We start from the raw sequence: 22,555 nt of genomic DNA on the forward strand, positions 1-22,555 counted from the left end.
ATGAATGCATTGATTATAATTTTCAGTTAGTACAACTCCAACAGAATACTCGCTATAGCAGTTGACAGTTTGAATGGATAGTTCTCTCTCCACACAGCTAGACATGAACATTGTGTGTCACGGAGATATAGAATGTTGTGACTAATGAAATAAGCTCTATCCTGTCTGCCATGCAGGATGTGTGTCTTGAATTTCGGAGAATAAATTTCGTTACAGTGGCTCAAACTCTGATGAATAAAAAATTATGAAAATAGACCGTAGTATAATATAATGCAAATAATTATGTTGTCAAGTGTTAGAATTATACGGCTAGGAAAAAATATATCACAGTCTTTTGACAGATCTGAAGATGGCAGGTGAAGTGATGTATGAAAACAATCTTGACACCAGACTGATGGAGCGTTAATTCTGTGCTTATCACTCCTGCTTTTTGTGCCCATTTTGTCAAAATATTGTTGAAACGTGTTAAGTTTGAATGGTTGCTTGCATAATTAAATAAAATATGCAGGATCTTCCTGAAAACGCCGATAGACACTCAGCACATCAAGAAATTATCTGATTATGAGAAACCAGGAAGGTTCATTACCGTGTTCATATAATTTCATGATTAATCCCTATCCTGAGCCAGTTCAATCTAGCACCCACCTTCATATCCGATTTCTCTAAGATTCATTTTTTATATGAACCTCTGATTGGATTTTTTTTTTCAAATGACCTAATCCTTCCAGCCGCACTATGGCCCTGGAGTCGACTCAGCCTCTAGCAGAAATGAGTACCAGGAATTAATTAAATTCCTGGGGAGTAAAGCGCGGCCAGCGCGTAAGGCTGACAACCTTACCGCCATCTTTGAGCCGATTGTCTAGACAATGTGGGACTCTCAACGTCTCACAACCCTATGGGCCTCCATGGCCTCCTACAGGGATAGCTTTACTTTTTTTACTTCCCATCCACACCAAGGTCCCCAATGTGGCCTCTTCCTTTGGAGCTACCTGACCGTCATGTCTTCCTTGTTTTATTCTTGATTTAAATCTTGAAGTTGTAGATACTTCATGAGAAGTTGACTTTATCAGAAATTGTCTGAGAGTATTATATATACACACACGTAGGTCGTACCGAAAGTCGTGAGCAACTTTTTTGCATGCAACCTGGGAACAGCAGACGAAAGAGAGTACGGTGGTAGGTGGAACCAGCTGTTGTGTTAACCTTGAGTGCCTTGTGACGTCAATAGCTTGCATCACGTGACTAGTATAACTCTTAACAAAATGGCCGACAACGATATGTCGTTTCGCCAACGTGCTGTCATCGAATTTCTTGCGAAAGAGAAATTCCTGCTGCAGAAATTCACCAGAGACTTCAGCATGCTTATGGAAGTGTGTGCATGGGTGCGAGCAGTGTTCGAAGATGGGTGAAACGTTTTAAAGATGGGAACACCAGCATCGAAAATGAGCCTCGGAGCAGTCGTCCTCGAACAGCATCAACTGAACGCAACAAGGAAAGAGTGGATGAGATCATTCAAGAAGACAGGCGTGTGACTGTGGACACAATAGCCCGAAAACTTGGAATAGGGCACAGTGCAGTACAAGAGATGATTGAAAGCTTGGGCTTTCGTTGGGTCCCGCGGTTATTGACCGAAGACCACAAAGGTCAGCGAAAAGCCATCACCTCAGAACTGCTGCAGAGATATCGACGACATGAAGGCGATGATTTTTTGCTCTGTATTGTGACAGGTGACGAAAGCTGGTTTCACCATTTCGAGCCTGAAACGAAACAGAGAGTATGGAATGGCACCATTTGCATTCTCCATCAAAGAAGAAGGCAAAGACAGTGCCATCAGCTGCAAAGGTGATGGGCACAGTCTTCTGGGATGCAGAGGGGTCTATTCTGGCCGAATTCCTGGAACCTGGGCAAACCATCAATGCTGCTCGTTATGTCCAGACGCGGCACAAGCTCCGTCGTGTATTGCGCGATAAACGTCCGGGACGAAACATCATCATCCTGCATAACAACGCTGGCCCCCACGCCGATCGCCTCACATTGGAAGCAATTGCAAAGATGGGGTGGTAAGTTCTTCCACACCCCTCCTATAGCCCTGATCTGGCACCCTCTGACTACCATCTTTTCGGATTTGTGAAAGATCAGCTGCGTGGACAACGTTTTGAGACAAGGGAGGCAATTCAGAAAGCAGTGCGTCAGTGTCTTCGGATGGCTGGAACGGAATTTTACAGAAGGGGAATTTTCAAACTCTCAGAACGCTGGGAGAATTGTGTACGAAGAAGTGGCGATTATGTGGAAAAATAAAGAAAGGTCTGTAGATTGAGGTGGTGTATTTGGTTTGTCAATAATAAAGCATGTTACTTTACAAAAAATTGTTGCTTATGACTTTCAGTACGACCCTCATATATATATACATATATAACTTTTTCTGAAGTATGTACAATTTCAAGATTTAAATCAAGATTGAAACAAGGAGGATACGACGGTCAGGAAATTCCAAAGAAAGTGGCAACATTGGGGACCTTGGTTTAGATATATTATATTATATCTTTCCATACAGTATTTATTTTTCGCTAGTATGAAACCACTTGAAATTTCAGTGGAAGATTATGGAGCATAAAATCGATTGAAAAAATGACTGTGCACGCGCAATATTTCTATTGGCGGGAAACAGTGTCATCAAAACCTAACCTCAGTAAGGCAGTTCGTAATCTACTTTAATGACATACAGGATACAAATTTTATGATCTGTATGGAAACAAAAATAATAAGCGTCGACACAAGGATATCTCCCAGTGTCGTTTATTACTGCCATCTCCTGTCCACATTCGTAACTATCATCAACTATGCCATAAAGTTTTGTTTTTTTTCGTGGGACGGCGTTTTTGGTATGGTGATAGGTGAATCAAGAATTGGAGTGAATTTGGAAGGAGACAGTCATAGCCTTATCAAAGTACTATCCCGGCATCTGCCTGTAGGGATTGAGGATACCATGTACTTGTGTGTGTGTGTGTGTGTGTGTGTGTTATGACGTTGCGAAACCGGGATAGCTCAGTATAGCTGCAGCCTGGACAGATAAGGAATTGAGGTTTGAGTCCCGGCAGGGAAAAGAGATTTTCATTTTTCTGTAATACACAATGTTCAGACTGGCTCTGGGCACCGGGGGGCTCTTCCCTGGGGATGAAGCAGCCGGGACATGAAGTTGACCACTTTCCTTTATCTGATGCCAAGTTTAAGAATGTTGCAACTGCGAGTTTACCGCCACACTCTGATACATTTTCATGGCGTTGTGCTTAATTAATTAAGTATGAGAACAACTTTACCTTTAACAGTTAAATACGATATTAATATTAACTTATGTCTAATTATTTAAATGAACGAAACGTCTTGTTCATATTGAGTTATGAAATTAATATAAATAGAGTTGCATTTAATTCTGATTTTTTAAGCAGTAACCTGTTGTGTGAATATTTCTTTTAAACACTAAATTAAAATTATTCTTGCTATAATTTTTGGATTAGGCTGAAAACCCACTGACGCGAATAGTCGCGAGCGGCTAGCCGCTCTTTGTCGCGCGCGTCCGTTAGTTGTTCCCATTAGGCGTGCGACAGCTCTGCCGCCCCTATGCCGCGTTCCATAACTTAACCGCGCGCGGCTTGTCGCGGCAGTGGGTTTTCAACCTTACAGTAACCTTTCATGCAGCCTGGTCAAGTGGGATTTGTGGTGGAAAAAGTGGCGCTGGAGTCAGTTTTCTCCGAGTACTTCGGTTTCCCCTGTCAATCTTCATTCTACCAAATTCTCCATCGGCATAATCTCCCGGGACAGGCTACAATAGGCCAATCAGTGGCCGCCGAGCCGAGTGGACCCAATTGGACTCCACCCCCCACTAAGCGAAAAATTTAACCTTTCACGTACATCTGTTTATGATATTCTTTGGTTTTTCCTCACTTGGTTACATGACAGTTACAATTTACAGTTTTTTTTAAACAATAGCTAATTTGAATAAGATAGTACCCCCCCCCCTTTCCAATATGTTATTTTCTCTGTTCACAGTTGTTTTTGGAGCAAGAAAAAATTAAACGTGCAGAATTTAAATAGAATTTTGAATTTTGTTAGTGTTTTTTGACCGTTCTACTAACCAACACAAAATGCTGTAATTTTGTGTTACTTACAATTTTTGTTTTTAATCTTAACTACAACTGAAAGCACTGTTTTGAGAGTTTAGTATAGCAGTAGAAATTGTGTGCTTAGTAAAAGCCCTGCTGCAGGATGATCAAACATTCAGGAGCATCCATCTTGTGTGCATGCTCATTCCTCAGAGAGACAGAGAAATATGAAAATAGGTAATACAAGGAAGCAGGCTGGCAAAGAATGGGGGGGGGGGGGANGGGGGGGGGGGGGTATGCGGCTTGGAATGGTAATCTATTTGAAGTCATTTCTTATTCAAATGGTAATAAAGGAAAGGCATTTCCAGTTCTGGAGTGGGAAATGAAGGAAAGGAAATAAAAGTTTGCAAAAATGAAGCAAAGGCAGAGAATATAGAGAACATAAACGTGAATAAAGCTGAATTTGGGAGAAAGAAAATAGACTGAATAAAACTCTAATGTAAATGTTGTAGCAGAGGTAAAGAAACAAAATGGTTTCATTAAAAGTCGCTTAGTCATGCTGTATAGATACTAGTCATTGACATCAAGATTACTTCTGTGTTATAAACACTGGAACAGTTGAAATTCTAGAGCTGATACTTTATTATTATGAATGTTATTAAGAATATGTTTGTTTTTAGGTTTACAAGAAGAAGACAGAAGCTGCTAAGAAGGAATATCTGAAAGCTTTGGCAGCATACAGGGCAAGTCTTGTGTCCAAGGTAAATGGAACAGAACATATTATCTTTGTTAAATTTGGATTATTCATTTCACAAATGTTGTATACCTTCTGTTAATGTATGTGATGCACATCACCCTTGACTCGACTTGAGAACTGAGAGCTACTGAATACTTTCTTTCTACTCTGAGTACTTTTTGTCCTTTACCGTGGCGACCCTGGTTCAAACCCGGGTCCGGTCAAGTGGGATTTGTGGTGGGCAAAGTGGCAGTGGAGTAGATTTTCTCCGAGTACTTTGGTTTCCACTGCCAATCTTCATTCCACCAAGTTCTCCATCATCATAATCACCCAGGGCAGGTACAATAGACCAATCAGGTCTTTAGTTACATAGACTTAAAGCGGCCTCCGTAGTCTAGAGATAACGTTCCCACCTCATGACGCGTGGTACGCGGGTTCAAATACCCGGCGGAGGTCGTCGAATTTTTAAGGGCGGAAAAATTCAGGGAACAAGTCCTCCGGGAGGGACTTTAAGCTGTGTCCCGTGTCGTAACTTTACAGCACATAAAAGAACCTCATATCTCCTAAGGAGATCACTGAGCCAAATTCCAGGACGTTTCCCTCCCAACAATAGTCTCTAAGGCCTCTGATAGATGGGGGAAGCATTATAGACACCGCTAAGCAAGTGGCCGACCTCGCTTGCTCGGCGGGACTGATGGTACGCACCATTTATCGGTAGGGTATAGAGACTGGTAGTTTATCATAGAGGGAAGAACAATAGCTCAAACTGGTCGCGGTGCATGGGGAAACCCACCCTCTCTAAATAACTAACTAACTACCCACTAAAAATAAGAATAATTATTTTAACATGCAGTGTGTTTAAATGGAAACTATGGAAATTGTTACACATATGGAAGCCATAACTAACTTTATGGAGCCAAGCCCTTCTTGAGAAGCCGCCAATTGTCCAGCTACCCAAGAACTTCCCAGCATTTAATGGAACCTGAAGGTTCACCACCATGTTCACAGTTGCTCTCCGCTGGTCATTGTCCTGAGTCTGATCGATCTAGTCCATACCATCTGATACTATCTCTCTCAAGATCCATTTTAATATTGTCCACCCACCTACATCTTGGTCTTTCGTGTGGTCTCTTTCCCTCTGGCTTTCCCACCAATATCCTCTCCTCCCTGTGCCCTACCCATCTCATCCTCCTTGACTTGATCATTCTGATTATATTTGGCAAAGAGTACAAGTTATTAAGCTCCTCATTAGGCAGTTTTCTCAAATCTCCCATCACTTCTTCTCTCTTCCATCCAAATGTTCTCCACAGCATCTTGTTCTCAAACACCCTCAGTCTGTTCCTCCCTATATGTCAGAGACCAAGTTTCAGACTGATACAGAACCACAGGCAAAGTTATACTTTTATGTATTCTAATTGTTATGTTTTAGCGAGCATTACCCAAATTCAATCTCCTCTTAATTTCCTCTCCTTGTTCTCAAACACCCTCAGTCTGTGTTCCTCCCTATATACCAGAGACCAAGTTTCACACCGATACAGAACCACAGGCAAAGTTATAGTTTTATATGTTTAGCGAGCATTACCCAAGTTCAGTCTCCTTAATTTCTTCTCGATTCAGGTTTTGATTTGTTACTGTCATTCCCAGATATCTGAACTGTGCCACATTTTCCAAATATCTGTTACCTATCTGCATGTCATGATTTTGTCCTGCATTTTTGGTGATGAGATTAGCAACACATATTTAGTTTTCTCTGTTTACATCTAGACCAACCTCCTTACTAGTGTCTATTAAAGTTTATGTGTTTTATGGTATCTATGTTATTACTCTGTAGATTCACATCATCAGCAACATTTACCACCAACTTATGTGACCCATTTAATTTCAGTCCCACCTCATTTTCCTGGACCTTCCTAATGGAATATTCTAAAGAAAATTTGAAAAGGTGTGGTGATAAAGCATCTCCTTGTTTTAGGTCATTCTGGATAGGATAATAATCAGGCAAATGTTCACTTAGGTGGGCTTTTCTGTAAGGTTTGTTAAACACATTTTAATCATCCTAACTAGTTGCATGTGTACCCCAAACTCTATGAGAATATTGTGCAATACTTCCCTCCTAAGTGAATCATAGGTTTTCTTGAAGTCTATGAATAGCTGATGTACTGTCTCATTGTACTCCCATTTTTTCTCCGTTGTCTAATGAATGGAAAAGATCAGATCAGTAGTTGATCTGTTACATCGAAACTCACACTGATGATCCCCAATGATTTCATCTGTATATGGACTTAACATTGTGGGAAGGATATTAGATAAGATTTTGTATGAAGTTGATAGCATTGATATCTCCCAATAATTTCTATAGTCAGTTTTATTACCCTTCTTGTGAACTGGTACAATAACAGTGTCCTTCACTGATCAGGCAAATCTTCCATATTCCAAAAGCAAATAATTAGCTTATGGATCTCAGAATGTAATATGTATTTCACCTCCTGTTTGAATCGGTTCTGTCAGGAATCTAATCACTACCTGATGATTTATATATTTTGGAATTTGCAATAGCAAACATTTTTTCTTGGTTGGCATCTATCATTACTTGTATGGCTTTCAGGAGTTCCATGCTTTCCATTTTTGTAGCCTGGCGTTGTAACTACGCAGTTCGATCTTCAATTGAATGCAGTTTGCAGTCCCCCCATGTCTGACACCAGTTGTCACGTGTATTAGTGACTACAGACAGGGTTTTGACTGGTGAATTGATTTAGATTTATTGACCACTCACAGGTCATAACTAAAATTAATTGTTACACTGTTGCTGATTTTCACACTACAGATCACTTGACACTAAATCTTCTCAACCTATTTCTTCTAGACGTTTTCTGATAATGAATCCTATCTTTTGATGTCTGCTGGTTAACACTCCACAGCTGAACCCTCAACTTAACTCAGATATAGCACCACCTCTTCTCAACCTCCCTTGAAGAGCTCAACTCCACTGCCAGTTATTGTTGGTCTCTTGTTATATAGACTCAGGTCAGACCTTACAGATAACACCTTCTTTTGTTCTCACAAATGCATGTTTATTGGCCAGTTACCTAGCAATGGATATGTGCAAACCACATAGAAAACATCTTCTGTTGTCAAGAATGCGTGTTTATTGGCTCGTTGCCCATCAATGGATATATGCAAACCACATGGAAAACACCATTTTCTGTTGTCAAGAATGTGTGGTTAGACATTTTGAATTCAGTGACTACAGTCATTGGAGAACATCTTTGACACTGTAAATGTTTCCTGTGAACTAACTGTACTGGTCAAGCTAAATGGATAGTTATTCTTACAGAATGGTTGAAGGAGAGGGTTCAAGATTATGTAGTAAGCAAAGTGAGAGAACAGAAGCTTTATATGAAATATGTCATACATGATTTCTGGCTTTCACACTGATTATGTTGATCTTGTTTTGAGCTTATGTCATTAGGTAAATGTGGGCTATATTGCTGATGTTTCAGAGATCCTTGCAGTAACCGTCTTCAGGCAAAATAGGTTGTAACTTTGCCATGAAGATGAAAACAGCAAGGACCTCCAAAACATTGGCAGGAGAGCCCAGCTGTACATGTGCCACCACCAAAAGCAAGATGAACAATAAATTACTGCATAAGGTCCATCGACGCCAGTGGTAATTGAATCCAAAAGGTCAACACTGTTAACTGTTAACAGTGAGCATAAGCGAGGAATCTGCCTTCCCCCCCCCCAGATTAAAGAACAGTCATAATTGAAAGAATGGTGCACCCAGTATTAATACAAAAAATTAAAATTATTGACAAAAATTCTTTGTCCTGAATACTCTTGGGCAGTCTGTAAGAATACTATTAAATGGTGTAAAATAACTTTGTAAACAGAAAGTTTTCTGGTTGCCTCCCCCTTGGAAAGAATCCTGGTCCATGATCATTGATACTAATTCTTGTCATTGATTATGGTTCTGAAGGGTTCCATCCTCTTGGTCTTAAAATGTCTACTTTCCAAGACATTCCCAATCAAAATTTTATATGCATTTCTTGTCTCCCCACTTGAGCTACATGTCCAGCCCATGACATTACCATTCATAACAACATTATGTGACCTTTACAATTCATAAATCTCATTGTTCTGTAATGTTCTTTGGCCTTCGTATCATTTCTCTTAGGTCCAGATATTTTCTTGAATACTTTTTGTTGTTGAAGGATCAGTCTTTTTTTTTTTCTTTGTGAGCTCTCCTCTCCTGATGGTACAGATTATTTGTTTTCTTGACTTTGTACCAGTCTTGATAATTGTATTAACACTGCACTTAGTATATACAGATTAGCAATATTATAGTTTGTGATGAAACAAACCCCCTGTGCATGTATAGGGAGCAGGGGATTCTGAGAGCCTGTATGGAGGATATGCAGGTTATGGAGGTGCCTACAGTGGGTACTCACCTCCCACAGCTCTTCCCTCACCCCCCATGGCCACATCCACTTCTCAGCAGCAGCAGCAACAACAACAGCAGCAGCAACAGCAACAACAGCAACAACAGCAACAACAGATGACCAATATGGCAAAGAAGACACCTCTTCTCAGCTCCATGATGACAGAGAGGGGCAATGGACCACCACAGCAAGGCATGATGGGATCACCAATGGGTCCTGTTGGAGGTCACATGCCACCATCTCATCTTCCACAAGTGAATCAAGGGAGCTATATGCAGCAGGTAATTGAATTATCATAAATACTGATCAGATGAGACAACACTTTACTGTAATAATGACACTGCATATGCCATTGACCTATCTCCAAAAAATTTCAGTCTCTTTTTTAGTGTTTACATTGACGTCCCGATGAGGTCATTGGATTTTTTTCAATTGCCCTAATCCTTCTGGCCGCACTAGGCCCTGGGGTTTACTCAGCCTCTAACAGAAATGAGTACCAGGAATTAATTGAATAATTTTCCTGGGGAGTGAAGCGCGGCCGGTGCATAAGGCTGACAACCTTACCGCCATCTCTGAGCCGATTGTCAAGGTAATGTGGGATCCTTAACATCTCACAACCCTATGGGCCTTCACGGCCTGTTACAGGGATAGCTTTACTTTTTTTACTTACTTTATTGTGACCAGATATGTTTCAGGCTAATGTGTGATATGAATGCTGTTTTAGTATTGCATTTTCCAAACATGTTAAGTGTTTGGGTAATATTGAAAATATTGAAGGTTGTGAAGAGTGTGTTTCCAGTGAAGCGAAAGTGGATATTAGCAAAATTTACCTAAAAAATATCTGTTCTTCATATATTTTTTAAAGGTGGATGAGTTTCAGCTATATGCTTTCATTTCAGTGGATACAGAAAACTTTTACAACAGAATGATTTTCATAATATGGATCATTCTTGTTCTTTGGTTTGAAAGTCTGCATGAACAGTTCTGTTATGTTGGAGAAATTATTCACTTTCAGACTTTAGAGATTAAAAAATTTGTTAAATCTATGGGGTGAGGCATTTTGTAACTGCAGTTTATATTGCTATTACATATATAGAAAGAGACAACAGGACCATCAAAGAAATATGTTGAAGTGGGTTGTTACATATAGATGCAATAGGAATATGCAGTAATTTATGATGCAGCTTAACAAAGAAATCTAGGGAAATTAATATATTATGACATCCCATTTCTCTTGTTGGAATGTAATTTTAAGCTGTTATATTGTGGCATATAGACCCATTGCTAAGCAGTGACTGTAAACAGCAGCCATTACTATGCAATAGGCGAATAAACAGACATCCATTTCTGTGCAATGGTCAAGGTATTATTGGGCTCTAAGAATGGAAACGGTGATTTCTATGTGGTTTGTGCTGAAACATAAGCAGGGTCAGTCAAGTTCTGGAGTTGAAGAGAAGTTGTCAGTTGTCAGCAGTTCTGTTGAAATTCAGCCTGTGAAGAGAAGGCCAGGGGGTTGGTGTGAAATGGCTGCCAGCCTGGGACCCAGTTAGTTGAGTTGTCAGTTGACAGTGTCAACAAAGGGGAACGGTGGGCAAAAACCAACATCAACAGAAAGAGATATTTGTACATTGAAAAGTACTGTTTTGAAAAATCTCAGAAGTACTGCAGCACAGGTGACAGCAGAAATAAATATTCATCTTGAAGACATATTTCCATAAAATCTGTCTGACATGAGTTTCACAAATCCAACATCCATGATAGGGCTGCAATTTGCTAAACCTCTGACTCCTGAAAGCAATGCTCAAATGCATGATATGGTCATTAGTCATCCTTCACACTCTACCCTACATCAGGAAGAGATTACATTTCAAGAACACCTAAGGAAGCCTACAATCAAGAATACCTGGTACCAGCAGTGAAACATGGGGGAGGTTCTATAGTTGTTTGAACAACAATATCATGGGATTCTGTTGGTCCCATTATTACTCTTCATGGCCAAATTACTGCAAGGAAGTATACGGACAGGTTTGGTAATCAGGTGCATCCCATGATCCGGACATTATTTCTGAACAATGTTGCAGTTTTCCAAGATGACAATGTCACCATTCACACAGTTGTGACTCTTCACGCATGGTTTGAAGAACATGACGGTGAACTTCAGCATCTTCCCTGGTCACCACAGTCATCAGATTTGAAGATCATTGAACCACTCTGGTCAGTTTTGGAGACTAGAATGAGGAACAGATCCCACCTCCAACATCTCTAAAGGATACTGAAGAAGAATGCTATAAAATTCCACTAGAGACTGTTCAAAACTTGTACAAGCCTATTCAAAGAAAGATTGCAGCTTTATTGAAGGCAAAAGGTGGTTCAGCACCATGCTAATAGAGAAATGTGTTCAGTGTCTGTAGTGTTTCCATTATTTTGTCCTACCCCTGTATATGTCTTGTATGTCACTATTTGAGACTACAGGAGTTAAGTCACTAAGCTATCTATCTTCACTGTCAGCTACTACACGTCATAAACAAGAATACAGAGCTTTGATACTGTTATGCCATTTAAATTCAGTATATACTGATTCTGTCAGACCAGTTACTTAAATGTTCTCTAATATGTTACATGTAATGGAGACCATTCAATTTTACCACTGTATGCTGCCTTAGTATGACAGAGGGTTAAACTGTTTGTGATTGGTTGCATTTGGAATTGTTAATGCTTTTGTCTCTTTGAGTGAATTTCTGAACTCTTTTCAGCATAAATTTTAATGTACTTGCAAGAGAAATTTATTCTTCTATGAAACATCCATTCCACTCTGTGCTTTGTCTCTAAATTTGCCAAGTTGGTAACTATAGAAAAGAGTGTAGACACTCTGTAAAGCCTTTTGTGTTATTTAAGTGAAGAAAAATCATTCTCAGATAAATGTACTTACAAAGTTACATACACTTGTAACATCAGGTTCAGTCTAAATATCCATACTCTGTAATTCAGCAGATAAATATAAAGTTGAATAATAAATTAACATAATATTAAGTCTAATGTGGATATCCATTGAATGTTGACTTGTCTGTAGGTGCCTCCATCACATCATATGAGCCCACCCCGTAGTGACCAGCACTTGGTATCAAGTCCATCTCCTGGGGGCCCTGTCTCAGGAGGTGCAGGCTCTCCCAGTGGTCCTCCGGCACCAGTTCAGCAGCAACAACAACCTCCGCAGCAGCAGCAGCAGCAACCAGGACCTGGCACTCTTCGCCCAGGCAACACATGCATTCGCCATGGCTGCCCCAATGTGGCAATTGCCAACTCTGAGTGGGAGGATGAATACTGCAGCAATGAATGTGTGGTCAGCCATTGCAGGTTAGATGGTTAAAAACAAGTAGTTGCAGGACAGTCAGCAAAGTTGAATACTTCAGACTCCCAGATAAGAAATTCCAACTTTCATTATCTTGAAAAATGAAATGTGCACTAATTAGAAAAGTGTGCTACAGATAATACACATGTTTTTTATAACTGGGGTTGAGACCACAAAAAATTGATTATCATAAATGTTGAAAATATACCAAAGCTGTAGTAATGCTTGCAAGAGTAGATTGGAATCAGGCTTTTATAAATAGAAATTAAAATTGTACTTAGTATTTGATAAAGAAATTTGCTTAACCAAATCAGTTTTCTGTGTAAATGTAAAAAAAAAAAAAAAGAATGACAGTTGGCATGAAGATTTGTCATTCATAAAGTTCGTAATGTGAATGCAAGTATTGGGCCTGTGTTTCTGGTAAGGTCCCCTCTATTTCCATGTACATGGGTTCCCTAAGGTAATATTTAGCAGGGACAGATTGTCATTAAGGGCTGCAGAGACCTTAGGTCACTTTTCCTTGGAAATTCCATCTATTTGGTTATGGCATGCAATAGCTGTCACATCCCTGAATTCTGTATTTATAAAAATCTGCTTGAAATTTTATATAGGCATATGCATTTGCTTTGTGTGTTTACTTGTTTTTAACACTTCTCTTAACTCCCATATTTGGTCTTAAAACTAATTTCCTATATGAGTCATGTGCATAAGTCACACATTATGGAGTTCTGCAAATGAAAGCAAGTAGAAGAGTTCTCTCTCTGAGATGTAATGCCACATTGTCTGTTGAGTCATCCTTTCAACAGAGTACACAGTGTTTTATCATAGAGGATAGAACTGTTGATAATCACCACTGTGAGAACCCCAAATTCTGCAAGACCAAGTAGACTTGCATACAAATGACATGGCTGTTTTTAGACTGAAATTTTTTAATAAAAGTCTAACTTATATGCTCATAAATACAGTCAGTTAATTATTTTCCTAATTCTTAAATTTTGTGTGGTCTCTGTAAGTTCCGTAACTTTGATATCATCACTGCAATATAAGACTGGACTGGGGTTTTACATGCACTGTTATTGTTGATATTGGTACCATAGTTGTACTTATTACACTGATGTCTTGAAATAAATTTGTTGCAATTGCTTGTTTTTCATTTGCAGAGATGTCTTCAGTTCCTGGGTGGCATCCAATCCAAATTCAACACAGAACTTCTCAACTGTAAAATAAGACGTGTGAATTTAAAGGAAGCAAAAAGGGCAGGCATTTAAGCACAGTGTTGGGTGGGTAGGGCCATGTGAGTACCATAGAACAGACGCCTACATTTCAAGAGTGATAATTGACGAGACATTTTCTTGTGGACATGTGTGCATGTGGGTAACCAATGCAACATGAAAAATTGAGGTTGTTAAGAAGAATAAAACTTATCATCATTGTTATACTGAAACAATACTTGTAAATGTATATATAATTATAAATTTACTTGGTATACTTAAAATAATATGGGCACAAAATGGTGCTCAGTATATTGAAATAATATAGTACCTTATTGACTGATGGTAAATGGAGAATGATTTTACCTCCTTTAAGAGTTTCTGGGGCAGACCAGGAAAAAGAGCAAGTATTATCATAAAACAAATACAGAGTATATTATATACATGTATATATATATCTCACACCTTGTATACTTATATGGATAGCAAAGTCTGCTGTCATTTGTTGCATGTTTGACTCTTTTAATGAATGTAGTAATAAGAATACCTCCCCATTTAACTGTGGTGCATTATTAAAACATCCTCATAAGAAATAGTATTTGCCCCCACTCATATAAATGTTGCTGTTGATTTCCTGGAGTCTATAACAAATCGCTATTACTAATATGTAACATAGATGTGGAGATGTGATGGGGGGGAGGATTTCCCTACAGAAACCTGTTCCTCAATTAGTGTGTATCTTTCCTAATTTCTTAGAGAGGATAAGTTAAAAAATAATAACAACAACAATAATAATGAGGGCATATTTTTATATCGTATCACCAACGGTAATGTAAAAATCATTAAGAATGATAATGGCTTATTCTCAAAATTTCCATGTTATCATGACTAGCTAAAGAAGCTCTTGTACAAAGCAACACACAAGGATGAAAATGAATTTCTGCCTCACTCCAATATTTAAGCAGAGGTTGTGACTCTTTGTGTCACAAGACAAGAATTGTTTGGTAAAGCCATCAAAACTTAACCAGAAATGGAGACATGTTTTCAGGCACATGCTGGTGGCCTGAGGGACTGCTCAAATGTGATTCTGATTCTCAGTCATGTGAATAAATGTGTCATCACAAATTGACACTGGAAACTTTTCTATATTTGGTGTGGTGGTGCCAAGATAAAGGAGTTAAATGTCACTTCTCTCCAAGTGGACTGATTGTATTACAGGTTCATAAAAGTTAGTTACTTGTTACTCTTCAGTTTTTTATCTCCTGGCATTTATTGTTCTCTTGAGATGGTTCCAAGACATTATACTTAGCACAGTAGTGTTATTTATTCATATCCTTCTTGCAACTAATCTCTAGAGTCAGGGAAGCTACTAATAAGGAATGAAATGCTATTTTTTCATTTATGACTGGTAGTAGAAATTTTACGTTCTGGAATGTTCAGCTTTTTCTTAATCACAACATATTTCAGCAGATCAGTGTGTAATATGTTAAGATACCTATTGGACCAACTTGTAACATTGATTTCATTGTTAATTGTGGTACTCGTACAAAAGTACAAAGTATTTTGTTTTCTCTTCATTATTATTTTCTGTCTTTAGTAAATTTTTATAGAACAGCAGTTAGAAAATGCTAAAAATCTATTATGCCCTCAAGAAAGGGCATGTAAGTTAATATTTTATCATCAGAATTATCATCACTCCTGCCTTAAGATGAAATATAGTCTGTGGTACTTAAGTGTCACAGTTCTGCACATTTTATAGAAGTTCTATAATCTTTCATTCAAGGAACTATACAGACACACAGTACATATGTTCTGAACTCTTGCCTATATCCCATTCTCATGTGAAACACTTCCAAGAGGAAATCTTTTAAAATCTGAATATTTTTGTCATTTCAGTGTGGAAGCAATGAATTGAAAATGTCATCATAACTTGAAGGAGAACTATATTATAGTTACTTCTCTAAGTATAGATATATATATATATATATAGAGAGAGAGAGAGAGAGAGAGAGGCCACACCATCCCAGGTCTGGTCAAGTGGGATTTGTGGTGGACAAAGTGGTGCTGGGGCGGGTTTTCTTCGAGTACTTCAGTTTTCCCTGCCAATCTTCATTCCACCAAATTCTCCATCATCATAATCACCCGGGCCAGGCTACAATAGGCCAATCAGTGGCCACCGTGCCAAGTGGACCCAGTTAGACTCCAGTCCCAACTAAGTGAATTAAATTAGAAATTAAGTATGGAGAGAGGTTCCATAACCATGGCACTGTAAATGGAAGCCATTCAAACTGTACATGAAGCATTGACTTTAGTTCCCTAACTGCTGTACTGTTAAAGTATTTCGTGCTTGTTTTTAAGTGTAACTTCATTGGTCATAATGTTACTCTGTATCATGATCAACAAATGATGTGGGAGCTACTTGCTTGCAACTCCATCTTGTTTCAGCTTACACACTGGGAGACTGACAATACCTAGACTAGTTCCTGTACACTGTTAAGTTAATTTTTGCAGTTCCCAGCCTCCCACCTCCTGTATGTTTAAAAGGTTACTACGGTGAAGGGTGTTGCATTTGGTTGTGGGTTTTCTGAAATGGAGTTATTTTTTGCAGGCAGGCAGATGAGGCCCAAAACACTTTGACTGAAGCAAATATGGACCATTTTCCTTAACTGCAACAAATCTCGTTGCATGTTATATATTAGTCATGCAATAGGAGTCTCATATACTCTGTTATATTTCTTATTATTATTTTCATTCCATCGTGTTTCTCGTTTTTGCAAAACAAAAGTTTCGCTTCACACAATTAGCAATATATTCAGTGGTTTGTGAAAGAGTGACCAGACTACAATCACAAATAAAAAATATATATATATATTAAATCTGAGAACATACTAGCTGTTAATCAACTCCAAATAATAGCTCTTTCTAGTGTACAGTCAAATTGTTATTATATAAACTGTAGACCCTATCCTGGTTTTATAAATGTAATTCCATTTTTAAGATGTGCATATGTGATCTTGAAACATTTTGATCATCATCTTTTATGGCTGAGGTCATTTCTTCTGTGTGCAACTCCTGATAAATGGATTGTATGAAAGCTGTTTGATTTCTTACCTGATCAACCAGTGTATCTAAAACAATTAAAGAGTTGGGAGTTGTTGACAGCTCCTCTTGTACAGGCGGGTGTATGTAGATGTGGTACAGTGCCCACTGAATGTAATTGTAAATGCATAAATAAATCGAAAAATAAACAAAACTTTATGTGTGGTTTTAAATTGTTTATACATTTGAATCCTTATCTCTGATAATCCTATTAATTTCTTGGGACTGTTTTATGTAATTTTCTAAATGCCATATATTGTTCATAAAACATATAGTGCATTAAATTATACTGGCATTCAGGTAATATAAGTAATTCCTACAATATGCTAAATGCCAGAAACTGCTCTGGCATCACATCTTGGGCCAGGGATGGGTTAAACTCAGGGCCTCTGGCAAGCAGAGCTAAGAGCTGTGCAAGAAACCAGCTCTGCTTGTTGCTTCCTGCTTGTTTCTTGCTTGGCTTATTCTTGAAGCCTGAGGATGGAGGTGACATGGTCCTCCAAAACACTGGTTGACTTTCAAAAGAGATAGCGTGGTTGGTATAGTGACTGGCTATGGGCTGGATGACTGAGGGGTCAGAGTTCAAGTTCCAGTGGGGTCGAAAATGCTCTGTTCGCCACGTCAGCCAGACCAGCTAGCACCCTATCAAATGGGGGAGAGCTCCTTTCCCGGGGATGAAATGGCTGAGACATGAAGCTGACCGCTCACATCCACCTAGTGCCAAGGTCAGGAAAATATGGATCTCTACATCCACTCCCCCATATGCCTTCATGGAATAGTACTTAATTAGCTAAGCAAAAGGACAGTTTTACCTTACATTTTTACATGGTGTCATATCACTGAAATTCATATTTTGCCTGAAACAATGAAAGTTACACACTTGAATTTGTTCTAGAACCCCAAATAAAGGCAGCGAAGGATAATGCATTACAAGTTCATCCTAACTTGCATAAGTATTTCATACATTAATGTTGAAGCTGCACCATAACATTTGTACAGTAATTGTTTTCATAACACTAGCCTTTCAGGCAGTACATGGGAATGCATTTTGCTGTTAATCATTCATTTAACCTTGAACACAGCAAAGAACTAAATGCTTAATTTGAATATTCTGTTTCTCAGTAACTACCAAGACATGAGAGGAAAGGCGATTTCTTTGTCTTCCTTTATTTAGAAACAGTTTTAGTATATGATTACAGCTTTACAATTTCCCATGTTTACTTCTTGTACTTAGATGTTTCAAAATGATGATAAAGGACTATAGTTTTATGTACCCTTTTATTGTGTTCAGTGCATGTAATTAAAACTCAAAGAGTACCAGCTTCTGGATTTGACTCCTTGTAGAGTGGCAGATAAATTTTGGAGGTAAACTCATTCACTCCCTTATTACTATTAAGGAAGAGATGTTTGTATTTTTAATTAAAGTCCAAATTATTTCTTCTAGAGTCAATACTGGGATCTGGGATGGCTCAGTCAGTATAGTGACTAGACTATGGGCCAGATGATCAATGAATCGGGGTTCAGTTCTCAACAGGAGCAAGAGACTGGTCTCTCCATAATGTTCAGGCCAGATCTGGGCCAACCCAGCTTTTCATACAATGGGTACTGGGGGTAAAGCAAGGGGGGGGAGTGTAGCTGACCACTCTCATCCATTTCGTGTGGAGGTGAAGAAGAGTGGAGCTGTACTTCCACTCTGCAATAAATATTCATGGCTTGGTGCTTAATTGATTAAGCCCAGGGATGATTTTGCCTTTTAGAGGCAGTGCTTCCAAGCATAAGGTGCAGTGCTGTGTAGTAGTGTAGTAGAAAGTGCTATGAAAATTTTAGTAGCCTATAATATTCAATAATTTGATCCAACAGCTACAATTGTATGCTCTTAATCAAATGTAAACAGCTTGCATGTTTTCCTTTCTTATCCATTCATGAGCTACAGTTTTCACAAGTTGAGTGATTCTGCAGATATGACATATTTTATGGTTAGAGTGTTACGACATGGCAAACTTTGCTTACAAACAAAATCTTCATGCAGCTAGTTTAGCCTTGTCTAGCATAACTTACACCAATATTAATCAGCTAATCTTGGCCTAGACTAATTCCAGCCAAGCCCAATCTATTCTAACCAAAGGCTAAACACCAAGCCAGTGCAAGGCAGAGGAGATGCCTGTTGAGATGGATGCTAGTCAGTGTAAAAGTCGGATGGACTAGACACTGGCCTGTCCAGATGCAGCTCAACAAAACAACTGCCACAGTAAATGCTGGCTGAGTCTAGTCTCTGGCCATGGTAGATGCCATCTGGGAAAAACTCTGGCAGAGCTAGACACTTTAACAGCTAGAGGGAAAGGTGTAAGGGCACATGCAAATAAAACAATATTAAAACTCTCAATATTGTTTTTGTATTAAGTTCCTCAGAATTTCATTGTATATTTGTTATTACATATAACATTTATTTCATAAAGCTTCTATACACAATTAAGTTTAGATTTTCACAATTATAATGACAATTATTAGCAAAACTACTGCACCAGAATTACATATGTACTATGTGTACTTGCTCGTTGTTCAGTTCCTAGCTTCCTTGTTTCTTGTATCTTTGCTAGCTTTTGTGCTTCCAGTTGTTTCATGTATGCTAAGAAGCAAGTCCAAAGCAGACTACAGATTCCAACGAATGGAACACGGTTCTTCTCAGACACAACAGTATAGTTTATGGTCTGGACAACTGGCCATACACATGCACCAACCTGCAAAGAAAATAGAATTTTCCAGGAAGAGAAGAGCTCAAGTTGCCTCTCAGTGTGTCAGATTGTTGATCAAGGCTTACAACAATACGAGAGGCAGTCAAAAAGTTCCCGGAATGGTGGTATAGCACTCTAATGGTAGGATATATGGCAACGCTTACCTAATAACCTTCAAAGTAGGACCCTTGCGTATACACACACTTGCTCCATTGTTGCTTCCATTGTTGGAAGCAGCAGTGGAAGGCATCTTATGGTATCTTCTGGAGCTCAGCCATCGCATTCGATTTGATGTCTATGGTTGTGAAACGTGTCCCACTGAGGCACATTTTCAGAGCAGGGAACAGACAAATGTCACTCGGAGAGAGATCCAGAGAGTACGGTGGTTGAGTGATGACAGGAATTTTTTCTCAGTGAGGAATTGCTGCACAACAAGCAAAGTGTGGCTCGGTGCATTATCATGATGCAGCAACCACTGTCCCTGCCACTTGTCACACCACTTCCTCCGAACTGCATCGCACAACCTCTGCAAAACTTGATCATAGAAATGGCCAGTAACAGTACCAACTTCTTGCTCCAACTCCGTGATGGTCATTCTTTGATCATATCGAATCAGTTGTCGCACTTTTCCAATAATTTCTTCGGTTCTGGATGTTGAAGGTCTCCCACTGCTCTGCTCATCCTCTAATGTCTCCTGCCCATTCTTAAACCGAGAAAACCAGTTGTAAACTGTGGATTTCTATAGTGCAGTATCACCGCAAACTTGCTGCAGGGCAGATAGCATCTCTGAAGCAGATTTTCCCAATTTGCACATGAGCTTGATGTCCACACGCTGTTCGAACTGCAACATTGCGCCGAATAACCAACACTCATGTCTAATTCAAATGGAACAGTAACGACACTGCACACTGAAACCTGTCCACACCTGTTGCGCCTGCGAGCAGACATGCTGAGCTTCCCACCACAACAGTGTGTACGCTATCTTATTGCTCCTTCTCTGTCTGCAGGGGAATTCCAGGAACTTTTTGACTGACCTACGTACATGATGCAGTGTAATTTTATAATGACAAAAATACACTCCTGTGTTGCACTCAGAACAGACATATACTGTAATCTGTGTTTTGTCAATTTATGTTGACACTGTATCTCATTTATCAACTACAACTAATTGGTAAATTAATTTATGCAAATTACTAAGATAAGCATTTAATATATTTAATGTTCTAAGCTGTTGTATACACTACATATATCTAGGAACTCTTAAATGGAAGAGTGAAGCAAAAACTCTCTCACAAAATTCATGAAGTAATTAAGTGTTCATACTGTTATGGTAACAGGATTACCGTGAATGAGATAAGTGACACTGATAATGGTTATTGAGAAACAAATCTGTAAATACACTGGTATGGATATGAGTTTGGACAGTTCATTCTCTAGCATCCATTTTTCTATAATGAGTTTAGAAGCAATATCATGGGACCAGCATCGGTGCGTGCGTGCATGTATGTGTGTGTGTGTATGTGTGTATATGTGTATGTACGTACGTAGGTATGTATCCCCAAGAACTTTCTAAGAATATTCCTGTTACTAATTTCTGTAAGAATATGCCTGGTACTAATTTCTGTTAGAAGCTGATTCGAGCCCAGGGCCATAGTGCAGCTTGAAGGATCAGGTAAATTTAAAAAATCCAATGACCCCATCAGGATTCGATCCTGTGACCTTCCGGCTTGTAGCATAGTGCCTCAACCAACTACACTACCGCATTCCCCCCCCCCCAGTGAATGAGAGTGTTAATGTGAAATTGGAACAAATGGGGAGGAAAACAAACACAGCTCATTTTCATGTACTGTCCAATCATTCACACAAAACAACTGAGAATAGCTAAAGAAGGAAGTAATTTCCAGTCTAAATTCCTGTTTTTTATGAAATAGAAGAGTTATCCTCTATATCACACTTCTTCACATGAGGAAGCTTTTCTTTTGAAGTTATTTGTCATATTTTGTCCAGATCATTATCCAGGTAAACAAATGATCTTAAAGTCATCATGAGACCAAGGTCCTGCAGACCTTCAGTATTACAGTGAGCAGTATACACAAGTGACATTTATTTTGATTGGTGCTTAGTACTTCTGCTGCCTGCATGATAGTTTCTGCAAGAAATAACAGTAGGCAGGAATGGGAATTATTGCTAGCTGTGAATCTGATGAAGCTCTTGCCAGGATACTTTCTTCACACAGTTATAATGATGGGTTGATGGATGTGATTCTCAAATGATGATCAGATTCAGCTCTTAGTTTGTGTGTATTTTCCATATCATTTTCCATATCCATAACGCTGAATTTGATTTGTTTCATTCTGGTCCATCACACTAACAATTACAAAGACAAAACAACTCCATCCAGTGTGACTATTGAAGTTTTTACTACTTGAAAACTTAGGACCCTTAATATTTCGGTCCCTATAGACCATCATCAGAGGGACATTGATACTATTTTGGAAACTACTATCACAATGGGTGTTTTGAGTGTTAAAATACATATACATACAATGTTTTCATGCACAATTATACAAAATCCAACTTTTTCACAACAACAGCAACTTTCTTGGTATATTAAAGTTTTTAAAACTTTGTTATTTAAGTTAAAATTTATAAACCAAATAGATTCATGTCTGTTCTCCTATTGTCTTTCTTGACTGGGGCTGAACTTGTGCGGCCTGTCTCTCATGAGAAGGAGATTCTTGGTATCGTCCTGTGTTTGTTTGTGGCATGCTGTGTTGTTTTCACACTGGACAGAATTGTTTTGTCTTTGTCTTTATAACGATGAATTATTTTAAGTAACATCTGCTAGCTCATCCACAGCCAGTCCTAACATCTTATGTATATAGTCAT

General features: G+C 38.8%; 2 protein-coding genes across 2 annotated transcripts in view; one reads left to right on the forward strand and one right to left on the reverse strand.

Annotated features, from left to right (window-relative positions):
* Positions 1-15,375, forward strand: part of LOC111863710 (TOX high mobility group box family member 4) — an 87,095-nt gene extending 71,720 nt beyond the window's left edge. Inside the window, exons 7-10 of the mRNA XM_023850257.1 lie at positions 4,781-4,861; positions 9,215-9,556; positions 12,346-12,629; positions 13,785-15,375. Of these exons, the coding sequence (XP_023706025.1) occupies positions 4,781-4,861; positions 9,215-9,556; positions 12,346-12,629; positions 13,785-13,851 (774 nt within the window). The 3' untranslated portion in view covers positions 13,852-15,375. The remainder of the gene's footprint in view (positions 1-4,780; positions 4,862-9,214; positions 9,557-12,345; positions 12,630-13,784) is intronic.
* Positions 15,376-19,319: 3,944 nt separating this feature from the next.
* LOC111863715 (PXMP2/4 family protein 4) overlaps positions 19,320-22,555 on the reverse strand; it is a 13,093-nt gene continuing 9,857 nt past the window's right edge. Inside the window, exon 4 of the mRNA XM_023850275.2 lies at positions 19,320-19,672. Within this exon, the coding sequence (XP_023706043.1) occupies positions 19,448-19,672 (225 nt within the window). The 3' untranslated portion in view covers positions 19,320-19,447. The remainder of the gene's footprint in view (positions 19,673-22,555) is intronic.

This window comes from Cryptotermes secundus, unplaced genomic scaffold, assembly GCF_002891405.2.
Source record: "Cryptotermes secundus unplaced genomic scaffold, Csec_1.0 scaffold429, whole genome shotgun sequence".
Classification (NCBI taxonomy): Eukaryota; Metazoa; Arthropoda; class Insecta; order Blattodea; family Kalotermitidae; genus Cryptotermes; species Cryptotermes secundus.